At 41.2% G+C, this 17,798-nt stretch overlaps 1 protein-coding gene across 1 annotated transcript in view; it reads right to left on the bottom strand.

Moving 5' to 3' along the window:
• Positions 1 to 8,913: 8,913 nt before the first annotated feature.
• DDAH1 (dimethylarginine dimethylaminohydrolase 1) overlaps positions 8,914 to 17,798 on the bottom strand; it is a 166,926-nt gene continuing 158,041 nt past the window's right edge. Inside the window, exons 5-6 of the mRNA XM_081225762.1 lie at positions 14,684 to 14,827; positions 8,914 to 11,966 (exon numbers count right to left, since the gene is read on the bottom strand). Of these exons, the coding sequence (XP_081081888.1) occupies positions 11,850 to 11,966; positions 14,684 to 14,827 (261 nt within the window). The 3' untranslated portion in view covers positions 8,914 to 11,849. The remainder of the gene's footprint in view (positions 11,967 to 14,683; positions 14,828 to 17,798) is intronic.

The raw sequence follows: 17,798 nt of genomic DNA, 5'->3' as shown, positions 1-17,798 counted from the left end.
GGAAGAGCAGAGGTAAGAACACTTCCTAAGTTCTGAAAATGCCTTTTGATGTGTTATCATTTTGAAATGTTAACAGGGCACCTGTTTTCAATGATCGACAAAGAATAGTGTTGAAGAGCAAAGGCCACGCTGCCCAGACAAGAATGGGGGTTTGAATCCCAGAGCCACACCCACTAGCCGTGTGACTTTGTCCAGTGACTATCTCTGGGCTTCAGTTTTGTCATCTGCTTCTTCAGGTACTTGTGAAGGTTAAGGGAAAGAGTCACATAACATTTCCTGGCACCGTGCCAGGCACATACAGCTTAAAAAAAAAAAGCTATTCTTATTAAATACTATTTTAAAATTTAAAAAAAGAGATGATGAAGGCATCAGCTTCTTGCAAGCCAAAAAGGGTGGGCTGGGGTCCAAGGCTGTACAACTGGATAAAAAAAGAAAGGGGTATTTAGACAGCAGGATGGGACAGGACAGGCGAAGCAAAGCAAATGCCACCAGAAAGGGGAAATTGATTTCTCCCTCCTTCTCTCGTATAAAAATGCTGTGTTGGTGCAGCGCTCATAGGCTCACCTGGCCGAGAACCAGCTTCCTTCAGTATTACTCTCAAACTTGCCACTTTGAGCAAATTCCTTCTCATCTCCTTTTGCTTATTCAGACTGCTGTTCATCCCAGCTTAAAGAGCACAGTGGTGGCCAAAATGTAATTCAGGGTTTGGGAATTTGAGAGGAAAGGAACGATCACCAGCTAGCCAAACTGTTACACAGCCCACGTGGACTCCAGGTCTGACTAACCAGGAGCTTGGTATGTGCAGTAATTATGCACACTTGAGTTGAGCTTTGTGAAAACATATGAAAGAAACGTTACTTCCTCTTTTAAAAAGGCTGTGAGGGTAAGAAGCATTCCATAAGCAATCATTATGTGGGACTATTTCAAGGGTTGGACTCTATCAATGAATTTTAACCATGAAAGAAAAGGAAATCTAACTGGGGGCAAAGGTAGTTTTAGGAATGGCAGCTTATGAGTTTTGTACTGACAGGTGCTGGTGAAAAGCTGATTAGTCCTATTCAAGAATATAATAGGCTACATTTGCACAGCACTGCATAGGCTACCAAGTAATTTTATATAAATTCTCTCATTTAATAATTCTAACCACGCTCTGAGATACAAAGATGATAAAGAATATTATCACTATCATTTAAAAAAACAGCTTTATTGAGATATAATTCATATACCAAACAATTCAGCCATTTAAAGTATACAATTCAGTGGTTTCAGGCATATTCACAGATATGTGCAGCCATCACCATAGTCGATTTTAGAACATTTTCATTATGTCAAAAAGAAGCCCCCTGTCCTGTAGCTATCACTCCCTCTTCTTCTCCCTCTCCACCTGCCCCCACTCCCAGCCCTAAGAAACCACTAATCTACTTTCTGTCTCTACAGATTTGCCTAGTCTGTTATTTCGTATAAATGGAATCATATACTATGTGGTCTTTTGTGACTGGCTTCTTAGCATGTTTTCAAGGTTCATTCGTGTTGTAGCATGTATCCATACTCCATTCTTTTTTGTGGCTTTATACTATTCTATTGTATGGAGATAACACATTTTGTTTATCCATTCATCAGTTGGTATACATTTGGGTTGTTGCTACCCTTTGGTTATTTTGAATAATGCTGCTATAAACATTCATGTACAAGTTTTTGTATGGACATCTGCTTTCATTTCTCTTGGGTATATATACCTAAGAGTGGAATTACTGCTTCATATGGTAACTCAATGTTTAAGCATTTGAAGAACTGAGAGATTTTTTTCCACAGTGGCTGCACTTTATATTCCCATCAGTAATGTATGAAGGTTCATATTCTCCACATCCTTGCCAATACTTGTTATTATCTGACTTTTTGATTCTTGTCATTCTAATGGGTGTGAAGTGGTATCTCACTGTGATTTGGATTTGCACATCCCTGATGACAAACCATGTCAAACATTTTTTCATGTATTCACTGGTCATTTGTATATCTTCTCTGGAGAAATGTCTTTTTAGATCCTTTGTTCATTTTAAAATTGGGTTATTTGTATTTTTAATTATTGAGTGGTAAGAGTTCTTTAGATAGTCTAGATAAAATACCTTATCAGATATATGATATATTTTCTCTCATTTGATGAGTTTTCTTTTAACTTTCTTGATAGTGTCCTTTGAAGCACAAAAGTTTTTAATTTTGAGAAGTGTATTTATCTTTTTTCTTTTGTTGCTTGTGCTTTTGGTGTCGTATCTAAGAATCCATTGTCAAAGCCAAGGTCATGAAGATTTACTCCTATGTTTTCTTCTAAGAGTTTTATATTATATTTTTGCTCTTACACTTAGGCATTTGAGCCATTTTGAATTAGGTTTTGTATATGGTGTAAGGAAAGGGTCTAACTTCATTCTTTCGCATGTGGGTATACGACTGTCCCAGGAACATTTGTTGAGAAGTCTATTCTTTCCCCTCTTGAATAGTTTGGACCCTCTTGTTGAAAAAGTTGACCATAGACACATGGGTTTATTTCTGGACTCTCAATTCTATTCCATTGATCTATGTGTCTATCCTTATGCCAGTACCACACTATCTTGATTACTCTTGCTTTCAAAGTTTGAAATTGGGAAGTCTGAGTCCTCCAAATTTGTTTTTCATTTCAGTATTGTTCTGACTATTTGGGGCTTCTTGAAATTCCATATGAATTTTAGAATCAGCTTGCCAATTTCTACAAAGAAGTCAGCTAGGATTCTAATAGCTATTGCATTGAACCTGTAGATCATTTTGGGGAGTATTGTCATCTTGACAATATTGTCTTCTAATAAATAAACATGATAGATTTTCCCATTTATTTAGCTCTAATTTCTTTCAACAATGTTTTATAATTTTCAGAGTATAAGGTTTGAACTTCTTTTATTAAATTTATTCCTAGTATTTTATTCTTTCTGATGCTATTGTAAATGAAATTGTTTTTCTTAGTTTCATTTTTGGATTGTTTATTGCAAGTATATAGAAATGCAATTGATTTTTTATATTGATCTTGTATGCTAAAACCTTGATGGACTCATTTATTAATTCTAATCATTTTTTAGTGGATCCCTTAGGATTTTTCTATATACAAAATCATGTCATCTGTGAATAGAGACAATTTTCCTTCTTCCTTTCCAATCTGGATGCCTACACCTCCAAGGAATCTACCGATCTCCTCCCAGTTGCATTTCACTACTAACTCTGCTATTTTTGAGAGCATCCTTAGACCAGTTTCTCAATTTGGAACTCTTTGTTCTATGGCCTGCTTCTTCCCCTGGGCAAAATTTTTGAGGGAAGGTTCTACAGCTGGGGGTAGAGACAATGGTGTGCTCCTCTCTGAGTGACCTCTTTGCTTTAGTTGCTCTGTGCTAGGTGGGGGGCAATAGCCTCGAGTCTTATTGAATTCCCTCTCCTGGCTGGAAACCCTACCCTGGGGCAAGGGGTTCGGGGCCCCAGTATTCTCCTTGGTGCAGTGCTCAGGGTAGAGCCTCTGTCCCACTAGTAGGGCTGGGAGAAAGAGGGGAGTCCCCATCTCCCAGCTGCACTTGTCCAGAAATCAGTGTCAGCAACAGGTAGCTGAGGGCAAGATGAGCAACACTGATGTTTCACCCCTCCGTGTGCTGCACGGAGAGAGGGTCCTGTATTCTGGAGTGGAGGACTAATGTCACTGAGCTGGGAGGGGAGGAGGACATGTGCAGGTTCAAATACCACAGAGTCTCACTGATCTTACCAGGTTTAGCAGCTTTTCTTGACTAAATGTCTTCATTTGATGTATACACTTATGACCATTTCCAGAGACTCTAAATGTTTCTTTTAAAAAAACAATCTTCTCAGTTTTGCAGATCTATCTCCTCATGCTGTCATGCTGGAAGTGGAACCGTAATTACTGTTATTAATAGATGAGGACAATGTCCATCTATTGGGGAGACTGGGGGAGTGGGGATCAGAGCGGAAAAGAAAGTCACTCAGGATCAGAACAGTACAAATACCTAATCATAGAATTCCAGGGCAGTGAAGGATGTTGGATGTTATTTACATTAGATTTTACTGGATAGAGCAATCTCTACAACCAATCTTGGATGTGGTCCTTTAGTCTCCACTTGAACACCCCCCAAAATGTGGAACTCACTACTATTAGTTTAGACTGAATATTATCCCCATGAGCAACATAACCATGTAAAACCAAAACAGCTTGTGCCCAGCAAGGCTGGCTGTAGGTATAAACAAAAGGGGAAACACAGAAAATAGGTTCTTTGGAATCCTAAGCAACTTTATGTCACCAGCAGGTCATGGGCATGCAGTAAAAAGGCAGCTAGCTGTTTTTGGACACCAGGTGCCCAAGCCACTGTGCTTATTTTAGAACTAACATAGTGCTTACTAAAGAGGTCCAGGACTCACGGGTCTGGAATGTGATGTTCTCTCACCTTCAGGCTGTGCAGACTCATGTTCTGCTGTTGATTCTGCTCCAATCATTTTCTGATACTGAAAGAGGGAGAACCAGACCACAGAACTGGCATATGCCTGAGGAATTTGCTAAGACATAGGATTTAAATGCCAACCTTGAGAGACAAGAGTTGGTGACGACTCTCTGAAGGGCTGAGAGCGCATTTTCATAGTGGCATTGTGCTGATCATCTTCTACCCTTTCCAGATCCTCTTTCTACCCTTCTGTGCCAGCTCTGTGCTGGCCCCTGCAGGGGCATCCCCGGGACCCCTCACTAACCATCTTGCCATTGTGTTCAATCGATGGGGAGCAACAGCAGGTCAGACAGTGAGAAGAGAGGCTCTGGAACCTGGTCTCTGGCCAGAGCCGTGGCCCTTCCTTCTCTGTCCCAGATCCAGTGGTATGATTTCCTGTCCTTGTCCTGTTGGGCCTAGGCGTGATGCTGACAGCTTGTTTCTGGGTGTCTCACCCACCATCCCTTGTTTGTCCGTTAAGTATCCATACCTTTGAAACAGACCTTCATTAGAATCTCTTCAATTTGATCCAAGTGGGGGTGAATTCTATTTCTTATCAGATAGACTCTTTGTTACCACCTTGCCATGGTAATAGTGTTCCTTCTGTCTCCCTCAGTTATTATTAAACCTAGAAAGCAAGCAAGCCCCATGTTGCTGTCCTAATGTTAATCCTAGGGGAACCTCATATGCTCATCTGAGACCCATGTAAACAAAACAGATGACTTTGTTCATATCCTGCCCTGGAATTTTAAGTCTCTGTTGGATCCATGACCATGACTCTGTTTATTCCACAAGCTCTTTCCAGAGGTAGAAGACCTAACATTTCTACATAGCTTGACTGTTGCTTGGAATGAGAACTTGTTTGGTTCCTGAACTTTTCCTGCGTTAGTGTGAAATATGCAAAGTCTGAAATATGCAGTCTTGTACCCTGATGGGATATGGGAAATTTCAACACATAGCACATGTTCTCCTAGTTTAATTTTTTTTCTTTTCTTTTTTTTGGGGGGGGGGTACGCGGGCCTCTCACTGTTGTGGCCTCTCCCGTTGTGGAGCACAGGCTCCAGACGCGCAGGCTCAGTGGCCATGGCTCACGGCCCCAGCCGCTCCGCGGCATGTGGGATCCTCCCAGACAGGGGCACGCACCCGTGTCCCCTGCATCGGCAGGCGGACTCTTAACCACTGCGCCACCAGGGAAGCCCTCCTAGTTTAATTTTTGAGCAGTTGTCGTCTGAGTTCTGACTCAAAGCCCTGTCTAATCAATAAGAGTCCTTGTCCATGAGCAGGAACTTAAAAAAAAAATTATTTTAAAAAGTTTAAGCACAGGAAAAGCAAACTACCTTCAGACGCTTGTGTTAATTCACCCAAGCTCTTTCTTGTTATTCATAGCCAAATGACTAAAGTTTCTATTTATAAATAGAGGGGGCTTCCTGAGACCTAGGGACCCATCACTGCTTTTAAGCATTCATGTCACAAGCCAGTCCAGGCTATATTTTACCAAGTGGTTAGAGGGCAGACTGGTTTGAATCTTTTATTTATTTATAGTGACTAACATACTTGGCACTTACACGTTCTCCTAAAAGCCTGATAACTCCCGTTATCTTCTGCTATAAGTGGTCCTGCTTTCACTGAGTTAAAAATGAGTGTTTGGAGGGGGAAGGGAGATGAAGGCCATTCAGATTTGCCAACAGTTCCCTAAGGCAGGTACATCTTTGGAGCAGCCTTGCTGGGTACCAAGGAAACCTGTGAATTCACCATGGAAGCTGTCAGGCCAGCTTACAGGCATTAGTTATGAAAATCCTGAGTTATTTCTGGAGTAGGTGATTGATGTTTCAAACAGAAGATGACATTTTGATGGGCTCCAGACTTGCTGTGATAGGAGTTAATGAGGATAATGATGATGATAATGATATTTACATTATACCTTTCTTCCAAAGAACCTTTTAGTCTTTTTATCTCATTTGCGTTGAAAATATCCCTTTGTAGTTGGGAGGGAAAGGTGTTATTAATCTGTTTTTCAGGAGAGAAAATATAGAGTTAATTGCCGAGCTCTCAGGTTCCATTTTGGTGATGAGACGAGATGTTTAAATGATGAATTAAGTTTGGGGAGATTAAGTTTAGAAGAACACCAGTCTCAGTTCCCATTCATCCTATGCAATGCTGCCATATCAAGCTCCATTAGTATGGCTCCCTGACCCAAAAGTCTTCAGGGGACACTCACAGACTGCCAAATTCTATCCAAATACCCAAGGCCCTTGACATTCCAAACTACATTGTCTCACTGTGCTCTTATATTTGTCTCATGTTTCAGCCAAACAAATCCACTTGCTTGCCTCTACCACGTGCTCTGAGAACCCCATTCTCCTTTCATAATGTTTATCATGCTTGCTGTAACTTGTTTAATGTCTGTCTTCCTACTTGGATGTAAATTCCAGGAAAGCAAGGACAATCACCATTGTATCCTGAGGGCCTAGGCGGGTTAACGGGCACACAGTAGGTGCTTCTGAAGTGTACACTGTGCTCTCCCACCTCCATGCCTTTGTCTTGCTGTTCCCCAGACCTCTATCCTGGCTTCTTGAAGCCAGGGCTGACCTTCCAAGCCCAGATTAAACCCTGAGCCCTCTGTCTGATCTCCCCTGCTTGGGAACCACCACAGCACCATTCTTTTTGGTTCCTCCCTTACCTTCTTTTGTGTTATGATCATCGGGGCGCTTGTGTGGTCTTCCTTCCCTGCCCTTCCCAGACTGTCAGCTCTCGAAAGACAGGAGCTGCACCCAGGAGCCTGGCAGAGTGTGGGAACTTGCTAAACATGTGCTCATGTGTCTAAAATGATTGTTGACCAGCATTCTTCATTCAGCAAATTCCCATTTCCAGAATCTGCAGCTTGTCGTGAGAGGGGATTTTGCTCATTCTTACCTTCCTCCACTCTCTGCAAGGCTGGGGGGACCAGTCAGGGGAGCCCTGCTAACTCTTGCTTTAAAAAAGTGTCTCCCGGGCTTCCCTGGTGGCGCAGTGGTTGAGAGTCGGCCTGCCGATGCAGGGGACGCGGGTTCGTGCCCCGGTCCGGGAAGATCCCACATGCCGCGGAGCGGCTGGGCCCGTGAGCCATGGCCGCTGAGCCTGCGCGTCTGGAGCCTGTGCTCCGCAACGGGAGAGGCCACAGCAGTGAGAGGCCCGCGTACCGCAAAAAAGAAAAAAAAAAAAGTGTCTCCCTCTCTCCTCTAAGAGTAGCACTGAACTCTGGCACGTGGGTGGAAGGTTCCATTTCCTGTGGCGGCCCAGAGCAGGTTTGCAGTTGGCAGTTTTTAGTTTCATTGTCCACGTTAATGGCAGCCTAAATAATGGAGAACTAACTGACGCATCGTCAGCTGAGCGGTGTGACTAAATCAATGACCTCTCCAAGGGATTTTAGTACTGGTTTGTGCTTCTGATGGGCTTTTGCATGTACCCTTCAGTTATGGTAAGAGGACTACGGATTGAGCTAACCCTCGGGGTGTGTGAGAGCTTATAAGCAGAACATGTTTGATAGCCTAAAGACCCCCAGCTACTAGAAATGTGGGCACACCAAACATCTGTGATAGAACACTCCACATAAATTAGAAAGAGCTGCTGTGACAAACTTATTGTGAATTATTCAGGGCTGTTAAAGTTGATGATGTAGATCTATATTTATTGACATGGAGAGATGGCCACAATATATTGCTAAGTGAAGGAAGCAGGCTATGGAACAGCATGATTATGTACTATCATTCCATATTTATATCTGTATCTAGTCCCAGATGTGAGGATATTCTCCAAGACGCTAATAGTAGCTGTCTGTAGGTGATAAAATTTGGGGTAATTTTTTCCTTTACTTTTGTTTTTATGTTTTTTGGGGTAAGGTTTGATTTTTATTTTTGCAGTGAGCGGTTATTATTTTTACAGTCAGAAAAAGAGAACAATGAAGCTACTTTCAGTTTGAAAAAAATTGTTGGAAATAAAAAGTCTTATTAAAAAAACCTTCATATTTCCTAAAAAACTCTTACTATAAAATAAACAAAAACAAAAACCAAACTCTTGCATGAACACAGGAAAAAATCTTTCAACTGTCTCCATAACTGAGCCATATTATAATGTGCTGACGACAGGAGTCAAAGGAACAAGGGAAGCCTTTTTGAGGAGGAACATATGTGAAATCAAGATCTCCTGACCACACGTGGATAATATGCATACTTTTAGAGCACCAGAAGTATGAAGTATCCTTTGATTATCATTTTAATCCAAGCTTTTGATAGCAGTTGACTTACAGTTAAGTATTTCTAATTCCATAGCTTATAGGACAAGAGAAAAAAAAAAAAACTTCCCATCTCTGGTAGCAAAGAAATGGTGACTTCATTCACCACAGCACTTTCTGTTGCAAAAAAGAGACATAGGCTATTGATCACAGTACAACTCACACTTTATTCCATCGTGATTGGTATACTTGTATGATCAGTACAGCAAGAGACTAAAATCAGTGCAGAATTTCTCTGGACTAAAGGGCCGTGAAAGGCATTACTGGTTTTGGCACACAGAGTGGATAACCGTACACTGGCTGTAACAGGATGGTCAGTACGATAAAATGCACGAATCTAACACCATGTGGAAATCATGTCTGGGTTCTGTAGAATGTAAAGGAGTAAATAATTATGAAGACTAACATGCAGCTCTAAATAAGTCACATTGTTCATCCACAGACTATTTCCCCCCTTCGAGATGAAGAGATGGCCTTAGTAACCTGTTCACAGTAGCTTAAAAGAGCAATCAATACACAGTAGAGAGATCTGCCTGCTGATTTCTAAAGCAATTCATCACGGTTGAAGAAATAATGCTAAATCATGTACTTTCTCTATATTGTCCTTAGTAAGTTGAATCTTACTGACCAAGTGATTCTGACTCAACTTTTATTTACTTAAATACAATTTCTAATGTCTTTATAATGTCAAAAAGCAGTTTCTGTTAGCTTTTCCTTATAAATCACAATGGACAAGAGGGGAACCTATGTAACAGGGTAGCGGGTTGTCTTTCCTCTTCAAAGATAACATGATGCTGATGAGTACACCGAAGAAATAATACTACTATGCTGCAAATATTTTAGGTTTTCACATCATCATATCACAGAGAAAGTCCAAAGAAGCCAGCCTTGTAGGTGATGTAGCAGTGCAGAATAAGATTCTGTAGAAGAGGCACATAGATTCTAAGTGATTTCTTGAGACAAAGAGAAGGAAAGATGGAAAGACGCAAAGAAAAGGAAAAGTGAAAACAGCCTTCTGTAGAACAAATGGTTCAAAAGAAAAATTGATTCACTTGCAATTTACTAAACATAATAGAGAACAGTTCTTTAGTTTGGAAAGCTAGAAATAAAGATATTGGAAATTATATGCCAGTTAGCTGTACTATTAAGACTGAAGTGGCTGATTGAGTGAGTTTTCCTGTGGTTGTTTTTGAGGGAGGATTTCTGCTTTTGCCAGCATAGGGCCGGATTTAACCCCAAAGGGCAACCATAACTACTGAGGACAATTTTTCTTTATTAACTTGGGCGTGTGGGTAACATTCATTTTCTCTGTGGTAAAAACTTATTATTCACCCATGATGAGACAGTTGGAAATATGACAGTGACCAAGATACGTTTCAGTCATAGGATGCACGAAATTAGACATTTGAATGTGATATGAATATTAAAGTCAAGCAAAAAGAAAAAGAAGGAGGAGAAGGAACTTCTTCTAAGTCCGACATAAAATGATTGAATAAATGAAAAAAATAGTAGTTAAGGTTATCTTGGTTTGCTCAGAGGTTTCTCACTTCCATTTGTTCAGGGGGAGATGAAATGAATGAAGGTATTCTCTCTTGGTCACCAAACATGAGGAATGTCTGATTACAAACACGTTAGGTGAGCCTAGCAAGACTTGAAGTAGCATTCCTTCAACTCCCTGAATCTTAATCTTAGCCATAGGCAATACAGGAAAGGTGGAGATGACTGGGAAGTTTGATAACATGCCTGGATCAGTCACCATTCCTTGGAAAGTACCATTTCCCTGGTCTGCTAAAAGCCTGATTCTTTCATTTAAGTAAAAGACAACCATCTCTCCCTTCACTGCGGCATTGTTCTTTGTTATGAGATTCGTGTCAGTTTAAGGATGTGTAATTGGAAGGCTACAGAGGAGAGAAGTTTAATTGAATTCCACAGTAAATATTCATGGATATTTCAAAGTAGAATTGTCCATTGTCTGCAGCTGATTTCAAGCACCAAGCCTATCACTTCCTGAACATGCTCCATCTGGCTCGCACTAGACCATCAATAATCATTTTTAGACGTAATGTCTCTTTTGAAAGAAATAACTCTGTAGATCAGCAAAAAAATAAACTCTGTAGATTAAGGGGTAGAAGCCTGGGAACAGGGTGAGTCACAATGGGGGGAAATGAAAGTAAATTGAAAGAAAAAAATAAGTCTGTTCCCCAAGGTCTGTATATGGCCAGGAATAAAGCAAAAATTCATGGAATGTGACTTAAAGACTTTCTAAAGTGTTGTACTCACGGGGTGTGTCCAAGCTTCTTGATCTGCAATCCCCTAGCAACCATCTGGTGCTGAATTCACCTTCCTAGGTGTGGTGCCCTACTTCTAGAATTTAGATCTCTGGGGCAAACCCCACTGGGATGTGCCTCTGTGCAGTGAACTCTCCCCAAAACAGCCGCTCTGATTTTGGTCACGGTTCTGCTGAGGGGCCTGTGTGACCCTCTGGGGGAAAGTGGTGGTGGCGGCAGAAGATGTAGCGGTGAGGCAGAAAGACTGCTGGCAGACAGGGTCGACCTGCAGGAAGATGTGTAGAAGGCAAGACCCCGGATTCTACCCAAGGTCAAGGTGACTGTGACTGGGAAAGTTTTCATACTTCAGAAGGAAACAAAGAGGGAAAGGAGGAGCATCCACAGACCAGGGAATTTCATAGGAGCCAAAGATAATTAATGATATACAGAAAGAAAATAGAGCTTAGATGACTGATCAAGAAGACATTCCTCGGTTTATATTGGCAAATAAACGATTTTCACACTGATAATACAAACACTAAAATGAGTGTTTCCTTACAATTATTAATCACATTTCAATAATTCATTAGCTCTATATTTTTTAGATTGCTTAATTCATTGAGCAAATCCACAGTTTAGGTACCACCTCGAGGGGAGGGGCTGGGGGAGGTGCAGAACAAAGCAATTAAATTTAGAATTGTAAACCAGAGTTAGTAGCACAGTGGCATAAAAGATTGTCAGTGAAAACGGTAGGAATGGGTACAGTTATCGGCCTTACAAGTGCAGTATTGCCGGCTACAAGGGAGGGACTGTGACTCAGGAGTCTACTTTCTTGTTAATTAAAATCGAGCAGCAGGTCAGCAGCCCGTCCACCTTTTCCAGTTCAGAATGGCTCACGGGGATCAGCATATGGTCCTTCAGCTTTTCATAAACCTGCAGGAGGAATCAAGGAAAAGTAGAGAAGAAGGCTTATGTTTCTGCCTCTGTCTTCCATGGCCCCCAGGCCCACCCCCTCCACCTGGGATAGAGGATTCATTTAGCTTGTAAGTTTAGGCTTTTCACCCATTGAACCCCAAGATATGCATGGAACCAAGACCACACACATGCCTACAGTGATACCCAGAGAGCTAGCAGCATTGGTTAACCACTAGCTCTACGCTCAAACCTCAAAGCCAAAGATGTGTCAGAAATGTGGTTGTTACTAGAAAGGCCTTTACTCTGCCCTTGTCATTGCTAGATTAAGTGATATATGAAAGTTGGTGAACGTGCTTACAGGCTGAGTATGACTCTCTCTCCATGCTTCAAAACCCTCTCAGCCATAATGTTCCTTTCCTAAATAAGACCATTGGAAAAACTTGACAAAGTACAATTTAAGTGAAGGATTTCAGGTCAAACTGCTTTTAAATTACAGGTGTGTGAATTTTAGAGCATCTTTTGACACGAGTAGAAAGAAAGCATGTGTCAAACCTTCAAATTAACAGTCCACAGATTTTTTTCTCTGATGATAAAACAAAGAACATTTAAAAAAAAAAAGTCAAAATCACTTGAAAATACACTGCCTAAAAACAATCTACCATGCTTCTGTAGGATGTACTTTGGTACAGGGGTTAATTAAGAGTGCTGGAACCACACAGAGTTGGGTTCCAGCCCCAGTTCCGCCAAGTTACTGCTCCAAGTGTAATTTCAGTCAAGTGGCATCCCCTCGGGATTATTCCTCTGTAAAATTGGAGTAATAATAGCACCCTCACAGGGCTGCTGTAAGGAATGAATAAGATAGTGCATACAGCGTGCCTGGCACAGTGCCTGGCACAGGGGAAGCACTCGATAAACATGATGTTACTGTTTTTGGTGGTAGACCCAGGGCTGAATTCAGAAGCAGTTAATGATCATCTCGTTATCGGATGACTGATGTGGCTGAAGGGGTATGAATGATCCAGAGCTGTGTTTCTCCAAGTGAGTTCAGTGACCAGGGTGCTTACTGATTCTGCAGATTCTAGGGTGGGGGGTCTAGGAACCTGTCTTTTTAACAACCCTGATGCACATTAAATTGTGAGACCCACTATTCATCTGAGAGCTGGTTAAGCCCCAGTCCAGGGGGTCAGGGGTCCTATATTTTCCTCAGGTTCACACTTTCAGCCATGGAAAAAGAAAAAAAATTATCTATTTATCCTCTTCCCCTGCTCTCTCTCTCTTTTTTTTTTTTTTTTGCGGTACGCCGGCCTCTCCCTGTTGTGGCCTCTCCTGTTGCGGAGCACAGGCTCCAGACGCGCAGGCTCAGCGGCCATGGCTCACGGGCCCAGCCGCTCCACGGCATGTGGGATCTTCCTGGACCGGGGCACGAGCCCGCGTCCCCTGCATCGGCAGGCGGGCTCTCAACCACTGCGCCACCAGGGAAGCCCCCTTTGCTCTCTTTTTAATCTGCTGAGGGGGATCCTGACTATGAGGATAAGCCTAGTAATTATACAGTATTGCATATTTAAAAGGAAGCATAAACTATTTTCTAAAAGTTTTTAAGATTAAAAAAAAGAGAGAGAGATCAGTGGTTACTAAGACTCTTCTGTAATGCTTACTATAAGTATCTTGCTACTCTGGACAGAGATGAACATACTGAAATGCCTAAAAAAGATATGAACACTTGAAGGATCTATGGACCAACACCCTTAATCTGCTTGGTATGATTAAATTGAAATTACCAAAGTATACAGATGAGACTGGCAGAGTGCCCTGAAAGACTGGGAAGATTTTCTTAGACCAGGAAAGAATTCCTGTATGGAGGGGGCAATTCCCTGGTTGGAACATAAATGCAGAGCTACTTGGAGGGACCAGTTGGCTGGTTCCAAGTGTGCTATATTTATATTTCTTCTTGTTCTATCCTTTCAGGCCTTTGTTGCCTAGGATGTGTAGCCCCTGCTTTTTTGCAGCCCTGACAATGAGCACCCTTCTCTTTGGGTCATTCCTACGTCTCTGACTGAAGAAACAAATGACCCTCTGATGAGGGGCAGCTTAGATTTGTCAGAAAACAATGATGCAGTTGGCCATCTAATTGTAGGTCTCTATGCTTAATGAGCATGTCAGTGTCAGGAAGTACATTTAATCAGAGCTGGAGCACAGACTTGGGAGATCCAAATACTCATTTGAAAAGGTCTGAATGCCAGGCATGATCATCTCAATTTCTATGCATGCATTAGTGACCAATGACACTAACGAGAAGAGCGAGTTAAATAAACTTTCCTTGGGCCGTAAATTATGTTATCCTTGTAAATTTTGGAGATTAATCCTTAGTCAGTTGCTTCATTTGCAAATATTTTCTCCCATTCTGAGGGGTGAGATAGGGAGGGTGGGAGGGAGGGAGACGCAAGAGGGAAGAGATATGGGAACATATGTATATGTATAACTGATTCACTTTGTTATAAAGCAGAAACTAACACACCATTGTAAAGCAATTATACTCCAATAAAGATGTTAAAAAAATTATATAAAAATAAATAAATAAATTATGTTATCCTTTTGGCTTTCCTAATGATGTGTATAGGGGAAAAGGAAGCCCTGTTATTTGTCACTCTATTGTGAAAAAAATCCCTAGGCAGGAAGGCTGCAAAGGGAGGCCTATTCAGCTGCTGTGGCAGGAAGGACTTTTTTTTTTTTTTTACCTTTGCACTTTCTGGATACTCTTCTGGGGTTCGGTGCAGCAAGACGTGGCCTTTATTGGGGATATTTAGATATAAGCAGTTTGCGGCCGTGTCATCAGGCACAGTGAGTTTGTCGTAGCGGTGGTCACTCATCTGTTGCATGATCTATAATGAGAAACAAAGCAGGCCTAAGCAGAGCGTCTCCTACACTTGCCAACAGAAGGAGGGCAGTGTGGTGGGATAAAAGCTTGCAATCCATACCTAAGAATGTTCCTCTGTGTTGAAGTTCCCGTCTATTACCTCTAGACACTTGGAACCAGAAGAGGAAAACTGGATGTAGCTATGATTCTTTGGAAGAATTGTAAGGGTTCTTCTTGTTCTTTTAAAAGTATGTGTTTGTCTCTAAGTTTTAAAGGGTTTTAAAACGATTATTTTTTTCATAAGATCTATCAGAAAGACACATAGACAAAAGGCCCAGCTGGGGTTTTGATGATATCCTCAGCTGAGTAAGCAGGGCTGCTCTGGTCTATAGGGAAAAAGGATCATAGCAGTAATCAGAATCATCAGTAGCAGTAATCAGAATGGTCAGTAGCAGTAATCAGAATGGTCAGTTAACTGATTTAGCAGTAACTACAGACACACACACACACACACACACACACAATTTCCTCTTCTAGGTACACTTAAATTGAATTCACTTGTCTGTTAGCAGGTGCTGCCTTTAATAAAATGAACATAAAAATCCCTTGGGGAGAATATTAAAATCATATTCCAAGGCCTTGCCCCCAGGGATTCTGGTTTGGCAGGTTTGAGGTGAAGCATAGTAATTTGTATTCTGAAGCCCTCCAGGTAATTCTGAGGCAGATGGTCCCTGGACCACACTTGGAGAAAAACTGACTTAGCAGGTCCATTCATCAAATGAAGGGTTTATTAGTACCTTAGTATAAAATAACTTAAAAATAAGACAAAAATGAATTCTGCAAAGAACTTAAAATATTGATATCTCATCTTCAGCCCCTCAACAAATTAAAACAAAAATGCAAAGAACAACATTCCCCACTCCCCTGCACCCCTCCCCCATGCCAAAAATATCCAAACATTAAAAACAAAAACAAGTATGATTTTGGGCTTACTCATGTAGACTCTTTCCATTCTTTATCATTAACTATATGTTTTAAGGAATCTGCCAAAATGTCATGCCATGGAGGTACAAGAAGACCTTTTCACTGTCTGGTTCTAATCTATCTTTCCAGCTAGGTCTTCCTTTACCCCTCAAGATTTGTGTGGAAATGGGCCTCATATTATAGGACCCCAGAGTTAGGTCTCTTGTCTACTAAGTCATGGAGGCACTGGACAGTAAGATTTATGGTGTGGAAGAGCAGAAGAGACTCCACGCTCCCTGCAGAAACTTCACTCCCAAGAGGATGTGAAGAGTACAGATGGTAAGGCCTTCTTGACTCACCAATCAGGTAATCCACTCTCTTCTCCAAGTGGGGAATATGTCAAGAGCAGACAGAAACCAGGAATAATATGATAATGGAATATCCTTCACATAGAAGGAAACATCAGGAGTGGGGATGAGCGTAAGCACTATATCAAAGGCTCAGAGACACAAAGATAAACAGACATAAATCCAGTTTTTGAAGAGATCACAGCCTAATGGAGGAGACTGTCAGACAAATAGACAATTATATTACAATAAGAACAGGCAGAGCACCATGCTAAACATTTTACATTTATTACTGAATCCCCAAATTCCCATTTTACAGATGAAGAAATTGGACTGAGAGAGGTCAAATAACTTGCTCAAGGTCATAAAGGTAGATTTAAACCCAGATCTGTGCAACTCAAAATTTTATTTATTAATCATCTCACTTTGCTCTCTCTTGACTTCCAGAGCTGCAGCAAAATCTCTCTCCTACAAACTACCATATCATCTACTTTTTCACACTTATTTGGTCCTTTAAATTTATGGTCAAAATTAATCATGGTACCATTCATTCTCTTTTTGTGTGTAATCCTGTTATGACATGGTACAGTTTCGGTACAGTTTTGACTTGACTGGACATCTCTTTCGTACTTTTAAATTTAAATTGTTCCCTGAGGGGATAGGCCCATAGGGTGGATCACCCATGGGTAGGGTGGGTTCTTCCTTAGAGTCCCGCCTGAGAAACCTTATATCTATTCCAGGACATGGACAATTTAGAACTATTATAAGCAAATTAACAACATATTCAATTTAGCCCTCTTATAAAATGGATGTGCCCAAAAATAATATGAAGAGGCTTGTTTAAGAGAAGAAAAATCCAGACCCAAGTAGCTCTCCTCTATTATGAATTGCTATTTAATTATATCCTAGGCAGACTTTCTTTTGGCTGCTTTCAAAAAAAAAATAATAGTAGCTTCCCTTTATTATTGTGTAGGAGGGGACACATTAAGACAGTGAACTCCGGAAAAAGACCTGGGTTTAAGTCTCTGCTGTATCCTTTGTGAGCTATAGAAATTCAAGTTTTTTGACTTCTTAGTTTCCTCATCTATAAAGTTGGGATAATAATAGTCTTTGACATACTTATTGTGAAAGATAAGTAAAGATAATGAATATAATTAGGCGCTGTACTAAGCCCTTAATTAGCTACTAGCATTTTATGACAGCATGACCAGACAAACAAGGTTCAGGTTTCCAGTCTGCAGTCCCATCTACCGTTCTGGCAAGCTTTGCCCTTTAACCTCACACTTAAGATAGCCTGTTCTGAGGTAAAGAAATCACCTATGGCTCTTAGTACAAGATGGGTTGAAAGAGAAAGAAGCATAGCAAGTCCACACCTCATAAGCCTTGACTATAACTTCAATGGTCCCATGAGCAGCCCAGCAAATTCCCCACCTCAGTCTGACTCATGCATGTCCGGTGGTGACTATGAAGCAGAAACATGGAATGTTATACATTCCAGAGGAAGTGTTATCAAGGATGCTATCACTGCTGACTTTTTGTTTATCAGTGAAGGAACAAACTAGAATCTCCAAGGTTGCAGAGAAACCTACCTCAGAAAGTGCCCATTTTCTCTGGAATAATGGAGACTGAATCCTTCTTTTCCTGGTGTGCTTTATTTACCTGGCCTTCAGCTCTCTCCATGTTCCC

Source organism: Mesoplodon bidens, assembly GCF_964165515.1.
Source record: "Mesoplodon bidens genome assembly, chromosome: 2".
Taxonomy (NCBI): domain Eukaryota; kingdom Metazoa; phylum Chordata; class Mammalia; order Artiodactyla; family Ziphiidae; genus Mesoplodon; species Mesoplodon bidens.
The sequence above is the reverse complement of the archived record's forward strand: the minus strand, read 5'-3'. Positions and strand labels throughout refer to the sequence as shown.